Source organism: Eucyclogobius newberryi, unplaced genomic scaffold, assembly GCF_026437365.1.
Source record: "Eucyclogobius newberryi isolate DKJ021-1_F unplaced genomic scaffold, fEucNew1.0.hap1 SCAF_10, whole genome shotgun sequence".
NCBI lineage: Eukaryota > Metazoa > Chordata > Actinopteri > Gobiiformes > Gobiidae > Eucyclogobius > Eucyclogobius newberryi.
The window spans coordinates 14,736,478-14,759,112 of NW_027315724.1; the positions used below are offsets into that span (position 1 = coordinate 14,736,478).

Genomic DNA, 22,635 nt, shown 5'->3' on the forward strand with positions numbered 1-22,635 from the left:
TGTTGTTGTTGTTGTTGTCTTATGGCGGTTGACATCCGAGTGTTGCATTACCGCCAGACTTTATTCCTTAGACTGGTAATGTTTTAGAATTTAGAACTCACCACCATCACAGTGTGGCATGTCACACTTAATTTAAAGTCATAAACTCTTTCAAAGAAGACCCGACGATGTCAGAATGACTAACATTCCATAACCAGAAGTTTTCAGAAATGTTCTGTTGCTATAGTTACATAGAACCCCAACTGCCTGTGTCAGCAGATTATCAATTTCTACCAAATTTTCAATTGATTTAAAATCTATTAAGATAAATAATAAAAGTGTCCTCTTTGTGGAATTTTGTGTGCAGTTTTCCTCACACAGAAAAGTTTTCCTTTTCTGTGTGATGTTATTCAAGGTTGTTTTGTGAGTTGTTTGGGGTCGGAACGAGTCGGAGAAACTGTAGAATGAAATTAAACATAAAAAAAAGAAAGAAAATGGGTATGACATTATGAATTTTGACTTAATTTGCTGGTATAAATATAAATTATAGCTTTAAAAAAAGAAAGAAAGAAATAGAGAAAAGAAATATGTTGAAAAGTAGAGCCACATTCTAAAACATCGATGACATCACACTGGAGAGACAATTACAGTACAATTTTAATTAATAATAAAAGTAAATTAGCTTGGTTCAGTCCACGAATGTGCCATTTAAATGTTTTGTGTTTTTTTTTTTTATTGCTTTTTATAACTGAGATCTGTTTCTGTCAAACGGAATGAGAATGTTCATATTACTGGATACACAATGTTTCCACTGAGCTGGTTATTGCACATACTTACATGTTGTATGACAGCCAAACTTTAATTAATTAAAATAAGGTTCATTTAAAGGTGGAATGGACGATTTTTTTCACCAAATTTTTTTATCATATTTCCTCGTGGCGTGGATAAATCATTTGTCCTGCCACGTATCAATCATAAAACGCACCTACCGCTCACCTGCAGCCGCGTCAGGCTCGTCCCCACGTTTCCGCGTGCCTAAGCGCATGGATCTATCATAATATAGTTCCCTCAGTGTACGGGGCAAAATGAAGACGGAGAAAGACAGTTCGAGCTGAAGCAGAAGTGAACAGAAATCTACGGGAGACGAGAGATGCGATGCGATCCGTTGTGCTAATAAACAAACGCACGTGTGTGTTGTATCAGTCCGCACGGGGGAGTGCGCATGCGCACTTCCACCTGCGTTCTCAAATCGCCGAAAAATCGTCCATACCACCTTTAAAGAAGATGATTCTACAGGTTATTTTTTTTCTGTAAAAGTGTCTTGTATGTTTAAGTGTTTCATATCTTCATGTTAAAAAATTGTATTTAGATGTATCAAAAAACCACAACAATTCATTTTTAATATTTATTTCTCAAAATGGAACAATGCACCACAGGTTTTTTCAACAAAATGTATATAAACATGGAATAGTTTACATGTTTTGTAAATGACACACGCTATGCTTATTTCTAATGTTCAATCCAGTTCTTCAATGAGACAGCGCGGTGCAGGGACTTGGAACGACAGTGGATCGATAGTATCAGCACATTTCAAGTCCATCAGTGGGAATGAGTTTTCATTTGCTTCACTTAGCAATTCAATTTTGCATGGTTCGAAACTGGCTTCCGGACAAAACTTATCCTGTGTCTCCTTTTCATCCTTTTTTTTTGGTTTGGACTCCGGTCGTGAGGAGGACAACACTGTCATGAAGTCTTCAGGCTCGGCTTCCTCCAAATCTGGCAGATCATCTATGGATAGTTGCTGGTTTATTGAAAGATTGATTGTTTCAAGATCATCAATATCATCCATTTCTGTGACTAAATGTCCTGGGAAATGTATTGATGTCACTCCATCTGATTCATCGACACTGTCCTTGATGTGAAGAGGTTGCTTCCTGTCACTCTCCTCTTCGTTTGCTTCTATAGTTTGACTTTTCACGTTGACTGACTGATGTTGCTTTATTACATTGTCGGTCTTCAAAGTTTCAGCTTCTTGTGCCACTTCTTTTTCTGTCTGACTATCCAATCGGTGTTTGCTATCATTCTCTGTCTGGTGTTTGTTGATCTCCATGCTTGCTTTTACTATATCTTCATCTTCAGACGCGTCAATGTCTTGCCCGTTGTCTTGACACTGTAAAAACTCTTCATGGGCATTCAGGCTGTCTTGCACAAATGCATTTACCCTTTCACTTTGCTCCATGCTAAACATCGGATTCTCTCTTGGGTTTTCTTCTCCATCCATTTCCCCTGAAAAACAGAAGAAAGAAACACAGCATCACACCATCTCAAGGGGCAAGTTTCTCCTGGTTGTAATTGGAAAACAACTGAATAATGTATAAACCATACCTGGTTCTTGTTGTTCACGTTGGCGCTTTCTCTCCAAGGCTCTCTGCCGTATCAGTGCCATTCCGTCCAAGCTCTCCTGGATTCTCCTCTTCTCTCTGGACTCCCACTGCTCCCTCTCCGAGCGCTCGGCTTCCAAACCCCCCGACGCCCAGGCTTCTGCACACGCCCTGTCCTTGGGGAAGACGGGACGATCATCCAGAAAGGTGAGATGTTTCAGACGCACAATCAGTGTCTTCCTATAATTTGGTATTTTTTTCACCACCTCGTTGCCTATCAGGCTCAACACTCTGAGATCGGGCATTGTTTCCAGCACAGTGAGAAGTTCAGGGTCGTTTAACAAGTTGTGAGACATATCCAGCACGCTTATGCCCAGGCATTCGCTGAGGTGGTCTATGTCCTTCAAAGATTCAAGCTTGTTGTGGGCAATCTGAAGCGTGCTGAGGTCTGGAAGAGAGGCGATGTTCTCTACAGTTTGGATGAAGTTGTTGGAGACGTTCAAAGTGCAGAGCTTCTTGAGGTGTTCCAGGTTTTCCAGCTTGTAGATGAGGTTCTGCTGAAGAAAGAGGCTGCGCAGGTCGGTCTGGGCGTCCAAGTTCTCGATGCGTTGCAGACCGTTGCTCTCCAACCAGAGACACTTCAGTCCAGTGTATTCCTCCAAGTTCTCAATGGTTGAAAAGCCCTTGAAATGCAAGTACAAAGTGTCATTCAGGTAAGGCGCGGAGTAAAGTTTGTGTTGCCTGCAATGATCCTTGAGAAACTTCTTTGTGATCCGTGGTCCAGTTTGTTCCTTCTTCTCTTGGTCCATAATTTTCAGTTGTTTTGTCATTTTGTCTTCACCGTTGTTCTGTTCCGTGTTAACTGCATTTTTGCTCGAAATTGATAGTACATTTAAATCCATGTTTTCGATTTGATGTTTTACTGCAATTTCGTCTCCCATTTGGTTAAAATACTTGGCTAAATAATATTTAAGCTTGGAGTGAAGAAAACCACTACCGTCAGCCTAGTAGGTTAGGTTGAGTTGTTGTCTGTTGCTATAGTTACGCCACTCAGCCCTGTAATCGGGCGTTCTTTTTTCCAGTCGGACAGGTTTGGCTGATGCACTCGACCGTCAGCGAGGAACACAGCAACATGGCCACAGGATTTTTACTCAATCGTGCTGCTCTAACGTTGGGAATCCACTGTCAAAATGTGTGCAGAAATGTCACTTTGACCCAGGTCAGGGAGAAAAAGAGATGGATGAAAGCCTACACTTATTTGATGGCAAAGAAACTGAAGCTTGAAGGACCACCGCCGCCCAAACCTCGGTAAGCTAACAGGCTAGTTAGCAGAGATCATTTCAAGGCCATTGCAGCAAGAAACTGTAGCTTTATCTTTTGTAAACATAGGTTTGCATATACATAGTTTAGTGTTGTATGCTGTTGGGGGCTAATATTATACTTTTAGCAGTGTTTTGCAGTTTATACACCCCTTTTAACTGTATGTACTCAGATAGCGCAACATTCTCTGGACTGCAGCAGCCAACTGGAAGCGAATGAAGTATATCATAACGCATCAAATTACATCAGATCTAAATGTTAAGTATCTTTAACAATAAGTAACCAACCTTATTCCTGGATTGAAATGTCAGTAAGGATGGAGAAAGTAATTACAGTATATCAGCGTCACAAAAAGTATAATTTGTGGCAAAGTATGATATTGTGGGGTTTATCCATTAAAACCTACACGTGCTAAGTGTTCATCATATTCTTTTACTAAGTAAGCCAAGAATGTTATGCCCGCAGTAAATGTCTGTATGTTAGGCTCTGATACCACTAACATGTATTATCATTCTCTGTTATCATTTGCCAAAACCATATTGTTTGTTGGCTATAAACAATAAAATGACTATTATATTTACATTTTTGTCTTGCAGCTCACTGAAACCTAACTGGGATTACCATGCTGAAGTCCAGGCTTTCCAGAACCGCCTTCATGAGGATTTCTCTTTGGAGCTTTTAAAAAGGGCTTTTGTCAACCCATGTTATCTCAAAGCAGAAACTGAAAGAAGACAGGGATTGGGCATGGACACCGAGTTGACCGCTCTTACGCTGAAAGATAATATCAAGCTTTGTGCCAAAGGAGAATCCATTGCTAAAACATTTGTGACTGACTGGTGCCGGGCTAGCTTTCCCAGCCTGCCAAATGAAGGTGTGCAGAGTGTTGTGGAATATCTCACAAGTGTAAGCACAGTCACCTACGTCGCCAGAAATTTAGGAATCGAAGACCTCACCATGAGTGCAGAATTTCCTGTTCCAGATGAGGTCCTCTATTCAACTTTTATGGCAGTGATGGGCGCACTGCAGGAGAGCAGCGGGGAAGAACGGACAGGCTTTTTTCTCAGGGCAAGTATTTCAATATGCTGATCATTTATTAGTTTACACTTACGATCTTAAATGCTTTAAACATTGACTATCCTTTACTCTTCTCCATTGTCATAGGATTTCCTGGTTACTCAAATGATTGGAAAGGACTTATTTGAATTATGGACTGTCGTGAATCCTATGGGCCTTCTAATGGAGGAGCTGACAAAGAGAAATATTTCTCTTCCTGAGCCTCGTCTTATAAGGTCTGCAGGAGCCAGCACTGTCCTCCCTTTGTACTTTGTTGGCTTGTACAGGTGTGTATCTTCCTTTTTCAGACACATTTCTAAATTTTTTGAGGAAATGTGTATGCTATTATGAATATATATATATATATATATATATATATATATATATATATATATATATATATATATATATATATATATATATATATATATATATATATATATATATATATATATATATATATATATATATATATATATATAATGTTTTTCTTTGAATCAGTGAAAAGAAGCTTTTGGCTCAGGGCCCTGGAGAGACTCTACCTGCAGCAGAAGAGGAGGCAGCTCGAGTGGCACTAAGGAACATGTACGGCTTCAATGAAAACCGAAAACCAATTAGCTTCTCTTCTCAGCAGGAGCAGCCGTCAACAATCCAGGCAATCAGTAGCAATTAAGATAGTAGAGATCTGTTTTTGTCCAATTTTTTTTTTGATATATATAATGACACCAATTCATACCTCTCATGCAAAGTGTAAATACTGTATGGATTTTGAAATGTACATAGAAAATAAAAATGTCACTGTAATCTTTTGCACTTTTAATTTTGATATTCTTTCTTTGTTCGGATTACTATTGGTTTCCACAAAGTAGTTTTCACTGTCACCCTCAGAGGCAACTGTTGTGATTTTGGGCGTTACAAAAACAAATTTAATTGAAATTGAGATGCTTAACAGTAACCTTATTAATAAAAGGTGACAATAGGCAATATTGCATATTATCTGGAAACATTGACTCTTCCTTAAGCAGTGTCAAAACCGATACTTTCATTTAAAATGAAAATGCATTTGCAGCCATGGATCTCAAAATATGACCCAATTTGAAAGAGTTGCAGTACTATTGATTAACCACAAGATGGTACTAGTGCTCAATTACAGCCAAAGAACTTTTGATGAGTCAAGATGATATTTTACATTCTTCATTCATAGTAACGCGTAAGTACTTGATGATACATGTGGCATTCAACATTCAAACATGTATTACTAATGTGTCTTTCACGGTATGTATTCAGCTACATTTTGCATTCAATTAGATTATTCTCCCATGAATCGTGTTGTACACTACCATCCACACGGTAAGCGGGTTGTAAAACAAATGCGGAAGTGTGTGACATCACCCTCTCGCCTGCTGCTCTCCTCTGTAAAACGCCTCTACTCTCAAACTCCTTGTTCGAGAAGACGCGAGGCCGCCCTGACCACAGATCCAGCCCTTCTGCACAGCCGGGCGGCAGTCGCTCAAAAGTCCCGATTCCCTCCGTTAGCCGCTCCTACGCTTGAATCACTGGCGCTTGGACAGATCTTCACCATGGCTGCGAGCGCGAAGCGAAAACAGGAGGAGAAACACCTGAAGATGCTGAGAGAAATGACGAGTTTGCCTCCCAATAGAAAGTGCTTTGACTGCGATCAGCGGGGCCCGACCTATGCCAACATGACCGTGGGCTCTTTCGTGTGCACCTCCTGCTCTGGCATCCTGTAAGTGCTCTCACGGAACCGCCGGCCTTTAGTTCAGACATGGCGCACACGGCACAGCGTTTTGATCGTACCCTTCAGCCCTTCAGATTGTGCGTACAAGTTAGCATACGGGGGCTAGCTAACGTTCTCCTCACTATCTGTGTCGGCGTTTGGTGCGTGATACTGTGACACTGGTGTAGCGGATCAGGGACACATCATGTAGATAATATAGACTAAAGCACAGCGGGGATATCTCTGATCTGGGATAGCGGCTAACTTTAGCTCTCTGTGAACTTACTGTCACTTTAGCTGCGTTTAAGATGAGCCAGGCGCTACTCCTGCTACTACTTCTGTTAGAATAAAGACACTGTCACAATCGGTCATCACAGACAATGGAGGGTAAAAGTGTGTATTTATGTAAACTGTTCGTGGGTAATTGTGACAAAAGACGCGTTTTTTTAATTAGAAATTGAGCTATGCAAAGAGGTATTGGGGCGAAATGTATAAGTAAGTGGTATTCAGGGTTAAAATGCATATGACAGGTTTTCATGTTGTTTCTAACTGTTACTTTGTTTGTTGGGATTGTCTCTGTTGTAAATATGTTTCATAGTTTACATCTGTAAAGTGACCGTTTGTGAAGAAGAATTAAATTAACCTTCAAAGCTGCGGTTCTCTAACAGAATTCCTCTATCTATGTCATAAATACGCGACATTCCATCAAAAATGTTAAGGCAATATTCTATTTTTTTTTTTTTTACACGCAATTGATTTTACTGGCATTTTAAATAATCATTTGACAAACTAAAGGTGTTATCAGGTAGTATTACAATTATGTGTCAAATCATAATTATCGCGTAATTTATATGGATTTGGTTTAGTTTAGTCTGCTGCCCAAGTTGAACCAGGAAGTACAATTATAAACTTGTCAAAAAGGAAAAAAATAGGCCACATTTTTTATTAATCTTAAATATAATCATTGAAATACTTTAGTGAAATGTGTCATGTACTTCTAGGGGTTAAAAATAAGTCACCAAAATTGAATATACGAGACTTGAATTAAAACAAGCTAACATTACAAATGACTTGAATCCTTGAAGAGTAGTTATGTAATGGAGCATATGTAGTCCAGGAGTGAGGATTAGGGACGCAGTGCATTCCTCATTCACCTAAAGCCTTGATTTAACTGTAAACCAGGCCTCAAAGCATAAGCGCATAAGTAAAGCTCTAATATGACTTTGCATTTGCAGAGTAAAAAAATAACCTCTTGTCTTTTTATCTTTCCCTTGGCTGCACTGTTCTATGTAACGTTTGGATATCTGGCTGTATTCATAAACCGTAGCACATATAAAACCTACCGTATGTCGTACAGGGACACGGCTGTGAAGGGCAAAGCTCTCAAAACAGAAAAGTTAAAAATTAGACCATGTCACAATCTAAAAATACACATATTGACACCAAAGGGTATGAAGTATGCATGTTTAAATGTGGAAATGATTTGCTCTGTAGCCTATTTAATCCTGTGTTCTGTTTCAAATCCACTTCCAAGTGAAAAAGTCTGAAGCCCGACGTCAATTTTGACCTTTTTGCAAGCAAGTGTTTAGTTTTAGGGCTCTTATAATTACCAATGTGATAAAAGACGTGTTTGGAGTATGCATGGATGACATTGGGGTCGACGTTGGCTAAAAGTGTGGGTTTGATGAGACTAGTGTATGTGGCTCATCCTGTAGAACAGTTGTGATTGTCAGCTCAGGAAGTGACACAGTCTCACAGTAGCTACATCAGCAACACGTGAGTTTTCTTTTGCTTGACCCAAGAGGAAATTACAAAAGTATTTTTCCTTGCAACAGGCTCCTATTTAAATGCAACCTTCTGTTATATTAGGCGGCATAAACCTCTGCCACTATTTACTGCGTGGAATTTATGCACTTTTATGTGAAATATCGTGCAAAAAAACATGTCAATACATACAATTTTGGGAATATATTATAGTTTATACTTCTGTCTCAGCTTGTACAGTTAAAACTAAGTCTTTGCATATTTTTGGAGCGATAAGAGTCCCACGTCGTCATTACTGAAAATCTCCACTTATAATTGCGGTTTGTTTAAGAGGTGGAGCTGGAATCTGCAATGTTAACGCATTCCTCATCAAGGTGGAGGCTTTTCCCCAGGAGCAACCGGGCTCACAATGTGTCTGCGTGGAGAGCTCCTCGCAGCCAGGAAGTCGCTCCGCTCCGTCCTGACACTGTCACAGAACTCCCACTGATGTCATCTCAAAAGTACTATTCCATTGTTTACTGGAGAATACAAATATCGTGTATGTTTATGGTTATGATTATTTGTAGAAGGAACAATTCTTTTTTACTAGGGCTGCAACGAGTAATCAAGTAATTGTGACTGGAAAAAAACCAACAATATTTTGATGATCGTTATCTGGACTATATACAAAGTCTGTAATGAAGAATACACTTTTATTTGTTATTATTCTCTTTCTATAAGCCATATTGCATCTTTAATTTGTTTGGTAATGTATTTAAAGTATAAATTAAGAACATTTTAAATAATTGTAGTTGCAGCCCTATATTTTACAAATATTAATCTTCTTTGACGCCATGAATGAAAAAACGTTCATACTGTCTGATCGAGTACCATATATTCAGTTGTTCCTATTTACAATTCCATAATGTGTTATATTTACACTAGGTTTATTAAATTAGACATTTTTATTCTCACAATCTTGAAAAAACATTGCTAAATGGAAATGATTTATCTTTTTTTTCCTTCACGCATCATAAAGTTCCCATTTATTAACACGACTACCAAATGTGCACGATTAGGTAATGCAATTCATGTTTAAATTGTGAACTTTGAACACAATTCTACAGTTTAAACACATTCAGGATCGTTAACGTGCGAGAGGAGATCGAAATGAAGATTGAAACGCGATTTGGTGATTGTGACCGTTCAAATTACGGTCGGATTGCGATGTCTCGTGCAGCTCTTATTGACACATTTAAGCGCTGCATTCAAAGACCTTTGTGGTTGTTGATATTCTCCAATCTGACCTAGTTGGATTTCATGTGACAAGGATGAGATCAGTCAGTCGCCCCAGGCCACTCAAACATACACACTCTGACTCCCAAGCGAAATTCACAACATGTATGGTAATAAACCTTGTATGTATAGATAGTTTTGTGTGGAGAAATGGTGAATAATTTAGCAGCTGCAGTTCTTGTATTACACTTTACACCAGAACCCAGTACAGTATGTATGTGCAACACGTGAGTCCTGTATAGTTCATGTTAAATCAGACATATTAGGCTTTTATTTCAGGCACTGGGTATTAAACTATAACATGAGCAGATTGCCATTTTATATTTTGTTAATTGTAAACTGTGCCTGTTAATAGAAATTCCATTGACTTCCTGTTACAATTGCAGAACTGATAAGCCCCGCCTCCTCGTGACATTTCACCATTAAAAAGCAGCAGAATGTCATTTACACATATTTTATTTTATGAAAAGTTACATTTTAGAAACCACATGTATCACTCAGTCTGGAATTAAGTACAGGGGTGTGGGCGAGGATAGGGGGTAGGTGAAAACGGGGTATTTTTGGAGCACTTGAGCCTCAGTTTTAGGACAATACTAGATTACTCAAAATACAAATCACAGAGGAAACGTCACTGTAACGAGATTAAAAGCTCATTCAAGTTGATTTGCATAATATGGCCACCTTAAAGTGATTCTGCCACTACAATGTGTCAGGGAAAATGCCAGAACACTGTTATTGTTTTTATAATTGTTTTAATTTGTCATGATCTTGTTACTGCTTTTAGCTTTTGTTGGTACTGAACATATTTTCTGTCTCTGATCCCAGAACATGTCGTGCTCTGATGCTTTACCTACTTTACATAAACAAATATTTGCTAACTGTGTTTTTGTACTTTAAAGGTCACACAGCGGCAAAATGTGTTGAAATAAGACCTTTTGTGTTTGGGGGCGAAAAGGGAAAACATTGTACAAACTATTGTTACCAGATGACACTATAATGCAGACTAAATAAAAATACTGACCTTGTCTCTATATTCACCGCGACCTTGCAACCACATTAGGTCCTTCTGACACGCGGATCAAGAATAAACTCTGAAGCCGCCTACGAAAACCACTGAAGGCTGTTTTTGACACGTTACAATTGTTGAACCCTGTATGACCACCATCACACACCTGGTACTTTCTATAAGTCTGGCAGTTACTTGTCTCTTCTTTACTGCACCATTGAAAACCATGTTATTTTATTTTTTCTTAATAATTGTATTATAAAATTAGATTTTTTCATATTTATTTATGATTTAGTATTTATTATTTATTATTATTGTTATTATTATTATGTCTAAACGTATGATTATTGTAGTTGTTTGTGTTACCAAAGAAATATTCTAATATGCAGACCGAAGGAGTATTTACAAATGTGTAGTAAAAAAATCACAATAATGCTTTAATATTGTTGCATTTTTACATTTTTATTTTGTATTTTTTTGCATGTTTTTATAGTTTTTATAGTCCAGATAACGATTAGGGCTGCAGCAGTTAATCGACTGATCGTGATTATTCGACTCGTCATAGTTTGATGACCGTAATTTTAACTAGGGATGTCACGATATAAAATTTTAGACAGAGTATAGTGAAGACGAAAGATCTCCATTTAAGGATTATTCACAATTATTGACACTGTGACCAAACAGTGAATCTTTAATTTTCTTTCAATCCTGTGTTCTAACATGTTACTGTTCCTCAAATGTGTGACCGGCTTTATGAAAATGAACCTTCTGAAAGACAAAATCAAGTTAAATGTGACAAAAACCTTCAGATAAAATACAGTTCTTTACATTTAGGTCTATTTTTGGGCTGTATATTCAACAAAAAATACTTAATTTTGCTTCTAAGATTGTCACAATAATATTTTTTTGGTTCTTACGATTTATATTGTGACCTGAACGATCATGATTATGAATAAACCAATAATCTTGACATCCCTAATTGTAACTGGACGATACCGATTCGAACTCACACAAAAACACCTTTTTATAACAAAGAAAAAAATCAACATCTCAACCAAAATCTTTACCACATTTTCAGCTAATTTAGATAATCTATTTAAAAAGTCTCAATCTATAAGAGAAATAATCGCTGACGAGTCGACTACAAAAGTAATCATCAGTAACAGACCTAATTACACAAATATTTCAGTGACGCGCATGACCCTCATCACGCTGACCTCTGTCTCCTTCTTTGTCCACAGACGAGGACTTAATCCGCCCCACAGAGTCAAGTCCATCTCCATGACGACCTTCACGCAATCAGAAATCGAGTTCCTACAGAAACATGGCAACGAGGTGAGTGCCGAGTATTCCGATAGCGGCGGGATTAGAATATAATGTGTGTCGTTAAACCTGGTTAAAAAGGACAAAACAAAGCGACAGAAACATCTAATATCCCAAACAAGCTCGTGTAAAGCCATATATCTCTGACCTTTCTTGGTTATTACACGTTTCCTGCAACACTTGAAGACGTTTACAGACACGTTTGTTATGGAGATATTCATTTTCCTCATCAGAACACGAGACCTTTTTATGCTTCGTGTTGTTTTGCGTTATTGGTTAAGAGGACGCTCTACACGAATGTCTATGAGAGCGACTGGGAATGAACCGCAATCTGCCACGTTTACTCACTTTTATTAGCATGCACCGTTCTAAACTAAATCTTTAAACTGTTTTTACCACGTATTTTTGTCCTTACATTACCGCTTTCGATTACAAGTGCAATTTTCTTTTCAAATTCTGTTCAGAGCGCACTTCAGAAGCATTAGCATTTGAGGGAAAACTGCTAAATTGACACAAGAACCCGATGCATTTTAGAACATGTTTCTTCTTCTAAACTACACTTATTTTTCAATTAAAACGCTAAGATATTTAGTTGTTTGCCCGAGGACATTCTGTAAATCATTTCTGGCTCCTGCGATTCGCCTCGGCTTTCACATCGACTTCAGTTTCTTCTCGTATTGTGTTGAAAGAACTCGCACAAGTCGGGGAAAAGGACTAAACGTTACTTTTTCGCGGTAGAGAGCAACAGATTTGCGCAAGAAATACCTGATATTACTGTTTAATGAAGATGTAACGACCACAAAACTTACTTGTCAGCTCTTTTAGACGCTGTGAAAGAGCCTGAACCAGATTTTGTTATTACAAAATCCCACACGGAGATGATAACGCATCACTCGGCTGTTTCTAGTAAATGGAGCACAGAATAGAGCAATGCCACCTGGGAAGCGAGGCCTATTCCAAGCCGTGAAAGTCGACACGGCCGAGGGGAAAGTGCACACATCCAAGGCTGCTTTCTGAATTCTGCAGCGCTCGGGTTTCCGGTTCACACCTGAAAAGATGTCTGCAGACCAGACTGGAAAGAGATGTGCGCTGAGAGGTTGAAAGTGTAGTTTAGTTTCAATTTAACCACATAAGCCACAGTGGCTGAAAGTTCCACTGGTCTAAGAGCGACGCAGCGAGCTAAAATGTCGACAAGTTGACTAAAAAGTACAGGAGAATTTGTCTGTTTTTGTCCAAACCTCTAATGTAAAACAACAATTCCAAGTCCACGTACATTGTATTAATCTTTCAGTGAGAAGGACCAATTAGGGACCAATTATCAGGACCAGAATTGGTGTATAATGCCACTTTTTTCACACTAAAACGAACAAAATCAAATGGTATGTGTTGTCAATAAATGTATACGACCTGAGGACGTGGAAACGTTGTCGATTTAAATATAGTTTTGGAGTTAGTGTGCAGGCTTGTTTCTCTTTTTTCACCCCCAAAAAAGTTATACAACAATTTTGAGATTTTTATCATGACTCATGTACACTTTATTATATTTATATTGTCTTAAAACTCTAAATAAAAGGTTTAAATCAACCTGTCACTCACTCGGAGCATGACAGCGCATGACTAATACAAGTGTGTGTTGTAAGGACGTCAAGATTATTCAGTTAATTGAGAATAGTGATTATTCAGGTCAAAAATACATAATATAATGATAATCTTGACCATTTTAGAAGCGAAATTAATTGGTTTTAATTAAATCTATAGTTTTAAAAAACACTCTAAATATAAAATACTTTTTATCTTGCTGTTTTGTCACATTTACTTTAAATTTCACCAAGCTGGTCACAAATTTGAAAATGTGTTGAACAGGATTTCACAGTCTCAGTAATAATAATCGTGACTAATCGTTAAATCGTGATGTTTTTTCACATAAAACTTAAACATTTGACAGCGTGATATCTCTAAAGCATCTGTTATTAAGCACAGAGCTGCTTTAAACAGAAAATTAGCGAATCACGATTGGTCGATCTCACAAAAAAGCAGATCGTCACAGAAAAAGGAGGATAATTAGATTTTTATCGCTCATACTTTGCTGTTTGTGCCACAGTGGAGCGTCCAGGCACCAGGAGGATTTGATCTATGATGCGCGCTATGTTTTCTGGGATGTGAAATGTGATACAGATGTTCAAACCATGGAAAATATGTTTTTCTAAAATGTTTTTGCTGTTTTCCCCTGATCCGACATAACGCTGACGTCTCTTCCCAGGTGTGTAAACCCATTTGGCTGGGCCTGCACGACGAAAGAACCTCATCCATCCCAGACTTCAGAGAACCACAGAAAGTGAAGGACTTCCTCCAAGAGAAATACGAGAAGAAAAGATGGTGAGTTGTTGTTGTTGTTGTTGTTGTTGTTGTTGTTGCTGCTGTTGCCTCCAGCGCAAACTTCGGAGACGCTCCAGCCACGCCCGCTGTCGTCGTTTTCCCCCCTCCGCTCCGAGCAGTTAGCCTCAAGCAGCCAAACGCGACGCTCCAAATGTAGGTCGCCGTAGATGCAACCGCTCGGGAACTGAACCTGCTGCCGTCGCTTTAAGTCACGTTTTGGAATACGCTTCAAATGTTTCAGGGTTACATCGTGCAGTCGCGGCTCGTCAGCGTTTCTTTTTCGATGGAGATCGTTGCGGACGACGTGTCTCTGCCTCAACTTGTCTCTGCTCGCTGTGGAAATACGCAGCTGCATGTTGTTCTCATTTTAGTTTTTTTTTGTTTTTTAACCTAAAAAGCTCAGTCTGGCAGTGGGTCGTTAAAGTAATTGTAACTTTTAACACTTCATTTTTATGCAAGTGCTAATTTCTGCGCAATTTAATGTGGTAAATTAGAGGCGTCTGACGTTTATGTTTGTAAATCAAGATAATACTGGATTGTTCTTAAAGGTTAGGGTTTCACTTACTGTATTTCCCGGATTATAAATTGCACCAGCCAAACAATGCATAAGACGGAAGAAAAAACATATAAGTCGCACTGGAGTATAAGTCGCATTTTTGGGGGACATTTATTTGATAACATCCAAGAACAGTTTGAAATGCAATTTAAAATAATAAACGATTAGAGAACAATATGGTGAATAGGTGAACGTATGCCCAAGTGTCTGGTATGTTAACGTAACATATTAAGTTATTCAGATAACTATAGCACAAAGAACATGCTAACAAGTTTACCAAAGCATCAGTTTTACCCCAAATCCCTAAATCCATTGAATTCTCCTTCCTCGGTGTCACTTCCAAACAGCAGTGCCGGTCTGTTCTTCAACAACAGACAATAGGCAAAAGCACATGCATCGACCGAGTTCAGTTTTAGTTTTGCGCTGAAGAGAAAGCTGCGTTCATCGTCCTTGTTGAAGACTTTGGTTTGGTCCTGTTCTAGTCCTGCTCCAGTCCAGGTTTAGTTCCAGGATTAGTCTCGGTTTAGTCCCTATTTGGATGCAGTGTTTGCGTAAGTTTGAACGCAGCCTCAACGTTGTTTTGAGTAGTTTTAAGTAGATTTGACTAGTTCCGATTTTACTTGTACATACATTACTGCACTTGTTACTCTGCACAATTAATCACGACCTCAGAGTCACTTCTTAACAACTACGCAAACTCCGGAGGTAGTGGAAGTGTCGATTCTTCTTCTAGGTCGCTTTGGAGCCCTCTTGTGGTTGTCATGTGAAATGCGGTAGCCAGTGTGAAAATAACAAATAATATCACAAATAATTTGCTCCGGAGTATAAAATACGACTTATAATCCAGAAAATATGGTATGATTGATTATATTTCTGTCATTTCCGATGACTTTATTTCCCCAACTTTATTAATGGAACAGTTGGCAGCCAATTGAAAAGATGCATTAACCGCCACCTTCTGTAGTAGTGGTACGTCTTCTGTAGTTGTACATTTTCAAATAATATGTTTTACGCCAAACAGTTAAAAAGGAGGGAGGGAGAGAGGTAAAGAGTTTTGGTTGATAATCTTGTTCCTATGACTTTTAAATATGTACTTTAATGTTTGTGTTTCTATACATTGCGCTTTATGATACAGTTCAATATCAAAACATAGATTTAAAAAAAAAAGGCTAAATCTGATGGCTTGCTTTTTTTTTTTATTGTTTGAATATAAAACAAACATATATCAAAAATAAACACAAGAAGACACAGAGTGAGAAAGTAATATAAGGTTTATTGTCATTGCTAATGAACAGAATATATATGTGCAAAAGTGAGTCTTTCCTTTTTATACATTTCCAAACTTTATTTCCTTCGATGGCTTGTAATAACATGATATAATTGGAGAACAAAAACAAAAAAAACACCTTTTCTTTTGATTTTTACAACGTTTTTGGCTTGCTTCCAGGTGGGTCCCTCCAGAACAGGCCAAGGTCGTCGCTTCAGTTCACGCTTCCATCTCGGGCTCGTCCAACAGCAGCACGAGCAGCACCCCAGAGGTCAGACCGCTCAAGGCGTTGTTAGGAGAGTCTGCGCCGTCACTACACCTCAACAGAAACACTCCGCCCAACCAGGTCAGCGCAATGGTTCCTTTTATTTATATTTGACCGTTTCAAAGTCTAGAAAATGCATGTACCGGTAGTTTGAGAATACTTTGAGACACATAAGCACGTTTTTATTTATAGTCGTCTCTAATACATGTCCACCGGTAATAAAGTGTAGTGTATTGCGTTTATAAAGCAAATCGTCTGCTCCACTCTCTGCTGCTGCTGCTGTCGTCGCTGTCAGAAACTTCCAGAATAGAGCCAGAGACGAGGGTTTTTAAAATGTGCTGGTTTCACGGTTTTCACTTTAAGCTGAAATGATGAAAGCTTCATACGATCATTTGAGTGTTGGTGTCGGACTTTTCTGATCTAAATCGATGCTGTGTTTTGATAGTCCCCAGTCGTGAGCCGTGGACAGTCCCACCCGCAGCAGTTCCACGACAAGAAGTTTGACCTCCTCAGCGACTTGGGCGGAGACATCTTTGCGGGTCCACCAAACGCCAACGCTGGCGCCAATTCCAGTTTTGCCAACTTTGCACATTTCAACAGTCACACAAGTAAGATACAGTTAGTCTTATTGAAATTTAATTATAATACTGTACTTTTCAGACTTGGGTTAAGCCTCGTATTTTTTCCCCACGCGTTAAACCCTGTGGCCGATACAACGGTGCGTCTAATTTATCTAGTTTTACTGGCCACTGGGGGGCACTCTAGCAGGAAGCGCAAGCATTTACACACTGTAGAAGAAGATGTCAGTGGACAGTGGTCTCTGTGTTTTAAGCTTCAAAACGCTGTGTGTTTTATTACAATCAGACTCATATTCACGGAGAAAGCTTTTAGAACCTGCCGCATTGAAATTAAACTTTCTTGGCCAGACCTGACCCCTGCATCACTATGCACCATATTTTTGTGTAAATATCTCAAGCTAACACTCCTTGCCTTAACCTTGCTAAGCACAAGCTCAGGAGCAGATGAACCAGATGTGACACAGACACAGGTAAATCAGCTCACACAGAGTAATCGAGGACAGAGGGGACAATAGGGACAGCTGTGATGTGTTTTCTGTTTGTTAAGCTTCAAAATGCTGTGTGTTTTTACTACAATCCAACTCATATTCACTGAAATATTAGCGGACCGCTGCACGACGGATATTTACACACGCCGGTTGTCAAAAGACAACCGGCGTGTGTAAATATCTCATGTTATAACGTTGGCAACTGCGGTTTATTGACGGGTATATGTACAATGTATTGTTTCTTTGTAAATTTGGTTGGAGCGGCTTTGATTCAGAGGCGCTTTATAGCCCGAGAAGTAAGGTAAATGAGGTTTTGTTTCTACCTGGGTCCTGCTCCATGTGTTGGTGTTACGATCATAAATGCAACGGTTGACGACACAAGTGTCAGGACGGGAATGCCAGGTACTCCTCTGATACCAGTTTCTAGAAGCCTGTTTAGTTTGAGTTTGGGGAAAGTATTTTGTGGATCGCCATAGTAACAGGCTCCACAGGTCTGGTTTAGAGTTAGAAAACAATATGGACCAATAAGCTCTGAGCACAGGGGCATGTGACTTATTCATGATTGATATGCACAAAATGTTGATTTTACCATCTAAATCTAACTCTTGTAGCATCAAAGAATGAATCAAAGTCAAGATTTGATGATCTTCTGTATCACATAGTTTTGAGCGTGTCCCTTCTGACTCCCTGTGCCAATCATGTATTGCTCTCAGCACTGCCCTCTGGTGGTCTTCTGAAAGTAATTGAACTGTAGTTGCGTTTGTTTTATTTTAATATTACAAACTTGGGCAGGACTGTGAAAAATTGAGGTTTGGGGTTCAATCAGATTCTATGTTACCAGGTTACAAATGGTTTTGTCGTTTCCTGTCCTTGCTGTGTAATGTCCTCTCCTTCCCCCTTTGAAAGACCCAATAACCATCACCTTGTGTCATTCCACTATACATAGATTTCAGTTTTACATTTCAGTTTTTACCACCATTTATTTGTTGTTATAGTATTATTAGTTTATTTAAAATTGACAGAACTTGGTAACCAATGCTCTAATTTGCAGACCTGGACCTGACATTAAAACGGACAGAAGCAATAACATATACATACATCATGCCGCACAGCAGGACATATTTACAAAATCACACATCTACAATGGCTTTAGTGATCACAGGCTTGATTTAATTTCAGCCACGGCTTCACTTTGCAGTTAAACTGGTTCAGAGCTGTGGGCCTTCTACAGCAAACATGCTCTGACCAAAAGTGGTGTTGCATTTAGCTGGTCTAGTCACAGTTTGCACCGCCCCTTGTGGTGACACCACAGGGATCACACGGCTGAATTATTGATTACTTACAATTTCTGGAGCAAGATCATTTAAACTTTTAAAATTTCATTTTAATAACGAGTACTTAATAAAGTTGTTTTCTACTGTAGTGTTAGTCATGTGTTCTCAACGCCTGACATTCTGTATCACCCATTGTTTTGTTTTTTGTTGTCTCATTGTGTTTTCTGTCACTTCATCCACCCCAGCGCCCCAGACCACCAGTGCAAATGCAGACTTTGCTAACTTTGACACCACATTTGGGACCACTGCTGCCTCATCAGGTGGTTTCCCCCCTGCCCCTGCTTCATTTCAACCTACAAACACAGGTATAATGTGCATTCTACTGTAGTGTCAAGAAACACCTTCAGCTGAAAGTCAGAACTGAATATAAAATAATCATTAGTTGCAGACCTACTCAAAGTAGAAAATTAGATTAATCCACATTTTATTTGTGCAGTTTTGAGATTATTTTCTAATGTTTGAGGTTATTTGTGAATTACATAGAACGGTCATCGTTTCCAACTTCCATATTCCTCATTTGTTTTTCCTGCCACTGTCCAAATAAAGCTCTTTATCTTCCTGTGCTCTTTCAAGCAAACTGTTCTTTCTTCCCTTTGTCTCCATGGCATGGGCTGGAGTGCCCTCTTCTGGAGGATTAAATGTATTGAGCCGAGTTTATGATAAATTACATTTCAACGCTAAATTAATTCATCTGTTCTCAAATATTGGGATAAATGTGTATATTGCGAGGAATAACCTCTTGCAATGTATCATCTTGTTTACGAGTCCACAAACTGGAAAATCAGCCAAATAAATATACAGTTTGTTTACTACAAAACTGTCAGTAATAAAATGACCATCTCTCCAGTTGAGAACCACTGCCATTAGACTAATGCATTTTTTTTCTTTTTCTTTTACCACTGCTTGTTATTCATTTTTCATTTGCCTGTCCACTTTACCTGGGATGCTTCATCATTGCTTCATTTTTTGTGTCCCTTTTCACTTTGATTTTGGCTGCCAGCCTTCACTGTGCTCTCATCCAGCCGCAGTATGGGTGAGTTTGGTACTGCTCTGCCTCTCCAGGCGGCACACAGTAAGTCTAGTCCTTTGCCCTGTCCTACTTTGTCTAGTGGACTTCTCCTCACTGCTTGTGTGGCATATGGCTGCGTCAACTCCTCTGTAATTTACATTTACTTTAGTATTTTAGTTTAGTTTTAGTGTGTAAACTACAAGCCAATAAATATGCGACTACTGGGCAAAACCATGTAAGCACAGACTAGCAGGTTGCAGAGTATTTATAATTGTTTATTGACTCAGTGAATTGGTGACGTACTATACTACATAGGCAGATGTTTTCCTGTGACTTTGGTCAGTTTATCATTCATTTACTTGATATGTTTTGCCTTCCCTAAAACTAAGCCAATACTTGGTATGCCTGTGCTGTGCTTATTAACTCTTGGTGGATCTGCTGTCCCTCTAAATGTTCTTTTCTTGTTTTGTTCAGAACATCAAAAATCCCCTTTATGGTTTTTAATTCATCTTTTTTTTTTGGCAGGTAGCACCTCAGGGGGACTAGGAAATGCCAATTTTGCAAATTTTGACAACTTCCCCAAATCGTGTAGTGCTGACTTTGGATCCTTCAGTTCCTCCTCCCAGAGTAACTCCACAGGAGCTGGCACAGAAGCTACACAGAGTAGTGGCCCTGCTGATAGATACGCAGCGCTGGCTGACCTGGATAACATGTTTAGCTCTGGCAAAACGGAGCCAGGTAAACTACTCCTGTCTAGCCTGTTTTAGACGGGGCCAATCAAAATAATTCTCTCAGATCAGTTTCCATCCATTTCAAAATCTGGATTAAACATGTCAACTAACAAGTCCCTCAGGGTAGCTATTTAAAAGACGGGGTGTTCTTCAATTCCTCGTAAAAAGAATCATACATGACTGGTTTTATATTTTGTTATTGGATGTGTAAATATGTTCATTTCTAACTTTTAAATTGTTATTTTAGAGAATGTTGAAAATGGCTGCCGCCTTGGGATCTTCTTTGGGTTTTTCCACCTGGGACTGACTGAACCTGGTTTGTGTGGTTTTACTTTAGGAGGTGGTGTTCCCAGTGGCACAAGCACAAACACAGCTGCAGCTCATGTGGCCCAGATCTCTGTGACAGGAGGAGACCGCTATGCTGCTTTAGCAGAGCTGAACCCTGTGTTCAGCACCTCGGCTCCCTCTAGTGTCTACAACGCCACCAGCACCTCGCATGGGTGAGCTCCTCTCACATACAATATATAGCATTATCTCTGCCATTTCATACCAACGTGTGTTTGTTTTTCTGCAGTAGTATGTTTGCTTCAGAGAGTGGAGCATCATCAGCACAACAGCAGCAGACCATGCCAACAATGGTTCCTGGATTTGGAGGTTGGTGAACATAATTTTTCAGGAATGTATAATCACTGCAATTCAACAACTCATTCTATTGTACACTCTGAACTAGTGTTCTCAACTTTTTATTCATCTTCCCACAGCTCAATCAACTAATCCATTTGTAGCTCCTGGCATTGGTCCTTCTGGAGCGCCCACCAACCCATTCCAGAGCAACACCCAAGCAGCTAATGTGGCTGCAACAGCCGGTATGTCATGTATTCAAACGGCTACATGCTAGTGCTAAGTAGTTCTTTTGACATTTGTCTCCTTGTTGTTGGCACACTGGACAGGGTTGATGGGGGTTCTTCAGGGGCAGGCTCTTCCACCTCACCTGGGTAGGTCCAAGGTGTACTCTGCCCCGACTTTAGTATTTAGTCGTCTCCCACTTCTAACAGCACATAGCCACTTATTAACTGTATTTGTGTATCTGGATGCACAATTATGTTGAACCCAATTGGCATGTAACTTGTATTTGTTTTAATGAGGCAATAGATGATTTGGTAATCTTAGTGGTTTTACATTTTTGTGGTAGCAAATATATCAAATTTTGATTTGCAGCTTCTTTCGGCACAGCGTCCATGAGTATGCCATCTGGATTTGGAAACTCTGCTGGTTTCAACCTCCCAACCAGTTTTAGTGGGACTTTTCAACAACAGTTTCCTGGTCAAGCTCCTTTTCCCCAGCCCCCAGCATACCCACAGCAACCCAATGGTAAGTGTCTTCACTGTACCTGTAGAAGAAATATGTTTATTTGTTAAACATTTCCTTTTTTCTTTTATTTTCAGGTGGATACGCCGGCTTCGGTCAAGCAAAGCCTGTGATGACTCCATTTGGGCAGACAATGGCTGGACCTATGGTTTCTAGTAATCCATTCCTTGTAAGTACCCAAAATGGGCAGGACAATACAGGATTGCTTAAACCAAACTTTTTACTTTTAACACTGAAAATACTAATGTGATCTATGTCCGTAGGGTGCTGGGCCATCAATGCAGTATCCCGCTGGAGGCTCCTCAACAAATCCCTTCTTATAGTGACCCACTCAGACGGGCTTCACTACAGGGTCAAAAATGGCGCGTTTGCTCCAATTGCACTGTTTGTTTTAAAAGTAGCTTTAAAAAAACAATGTTTGCAAGGATTTGTATTTCGAGGACACGAGAGTGCAGAGACTATGGCTACAAGGAAAGTGGTGTGTTGAGGGAGGGGTTGATCTCCTCCTCTGTATTTAACCTGTGAACTGGCTTCCACTGAGCCACATATAATCTCAAAGGCTGAAACTTAAGTTATTGCATACAGTACATCCTATCCATTATGCTGCATTTCTGTACATATTTTGCAAGAAAATAATATTTGTGCATATCAGTATTTGTATCAAAACACATTGGTAAGATTTTTGCCTTTTCAAGAGCGAACAGGAACTGCCATTTAATGTATTTGTAAAAACATAACAAAAAACAAACTCAATGTTTAAAGCTGTGCTCACTTGGAAAGAAAAAGACTGCTTATTATAAAGTTGAAAGCTGTGACCGCTGCTT

At 39.3% G+C, this 22,635-nt stretch overlaps 3 protein-coding genes across 14 annotated transcripts; 2 read left to right on the forward strand and 1 right to left on the reverse strand.

Moving 5' to 3' along the window:
- Positions 1-1,495: 1,495 nt before the first annotated feature.
- Positions 1,496-3,324, reverse strand: LOC140372584 (dynein axonemal assembly factor 1-like). The gene is made up of 2 exons (XM_072459725.1): positions 2,365-3,324; positions 1,496-2,265 (listed from the first exon to the last, which is right to left on the reverse strand). Exons 1-2 carry the CDS (start codon positions 3,299-3,301, stop codon positions 1,496-1,498), a joined length of 1,707 nt encoding a protein of 568 aa, XP_072315826.1. The 5' UTR covers positions 3,302-3,324.
- A 118-nt stretch (positions 3,325-3,442) lies between these two features.
- On the forward strand, positions 3,443-5,523 carry mrpl44 (mitochondrial ribosomal protein L44). Its single transcript, XM_072461552.1, has 4 exons — positions 3,443-3,668; positions 4,277-4,745; positions 4,842-5,020; positions 5,235-5,523. The coding sequence occupies exons 1-4, from the start codon at positions 3,460-3,462 to the stop codon at positions 5,404-5,406; spliced, it is 1,029 nt and encodes a 342-aa protein (XP_072317653.1). The 5' UTR covers positions 3,443-3,459; the 3' UTR covers positions 5,407-5,523.
- A 637-nt stretch (positions 5,524-6,160) lies between these two features.
- agfg1a (ArfGAP with FG repeats 1a) lies at positions 6,161-22,596 on the forward strand. 12 transcript variants are annotated; one of them, XM_072461577.1, is made up of 15 exons: positions 6,161-6,480; positions 11,758-11,851; positions 14,100-14,215; positions 16,219-16,384; positions 16,749-16,911; positions 18,889-19,008; positions 19,704-19,775; positions 20,238-20,450; positions 20,781-20,943; positions 21,018-21,097; positions 21,205-21,309; positions 21,394-21,438; positions 21,662-21,814; positions 21,889-21,980; positions 22,075-22,596. In XM_072461577.1, the coding sequence occupies exons 1-15, from the start codon at positions 6,314-6,316 to the stop codon at positions 22,132-22,134; spliced, it is 1,809 nt and encodes a 602-aa protein (XP_072317678.1). In that variant the 5' UTR covers positions 6,161-6,313; the 3' UTR covers positions 22,135-22,596. The 12 variants fall into 12 exon arrangements, with proteins under 12 accessions (XP_072317678.1, XP_072317688.1, XP_072317705.1 ...); XM_072461587.1 differs by having other exon boundaries at positions 21,021-21,097; XM_072461596.1 differs by having other exon boundaries at positions 6,162-6,480; positions 19,704-19,736.
- Positions 22,597-22,635: the final 39 nt, after the last annotated feature.

Bases quoted from the DNA above. Each gene is read 5' to 3' on its own strand.
- LOC140372584 (XM_072459725.1), bottom strand. From the start codon at position 3,301: ATGGGAGACGAAATTGCAGTAAAACATCAAATCGAAAACATGGATTTA. The intron at 2,266-2,364 runs GTATGGTTTATA...TCTGTTTTTCAG, and splicing joins ACGTGAACAACAAGAACCAG to GGGAAATGGATGGAGAAGAA.
- mrpl44 (XM_072461552.1), top strand. From the start codon at position 3,460: ATGCACTCGACCGTCAGCGAGGAACACAGCAACATGGCCACAGGATTT. The intron at 3,669-4,276 runs GTAAGCTAACAG...TTTGTCTTGCAG, and splicing joins CCACCGCCGCCCAAACCTCG to CTCACTGAAACCTAACTGGG. The intron at 4,746-4,841 runs GCAAGTATTTCA...CCATTGTCATAG, and splicing joins GGACAGGCTTTTTTCTCAGG to GATTTCCTGGTTACTCAAAT.
- agfg1a (XM_072461577.1), top strand. From the start codon at position 6,314: ATGGCTGCGAGCGCGAAGCGAAAACAGGAGGAGAAACACCTGAAGATG. The intron at 6,481-11,757 runs GTAAGTGCTCTC...CTTTGTCCACAG, and splicing joins ACCTCCTGCTCTGGCATCCT to ACGAGGACTTAATCCGCCCC. The intron at 19,776-20,237 runs GTAAGTCTAGTC...TTTTTTTGGCAG, and splicing joins GCCTCTCCAGGCGGCACACA to GTAGCACCTCAGGGGGACTA.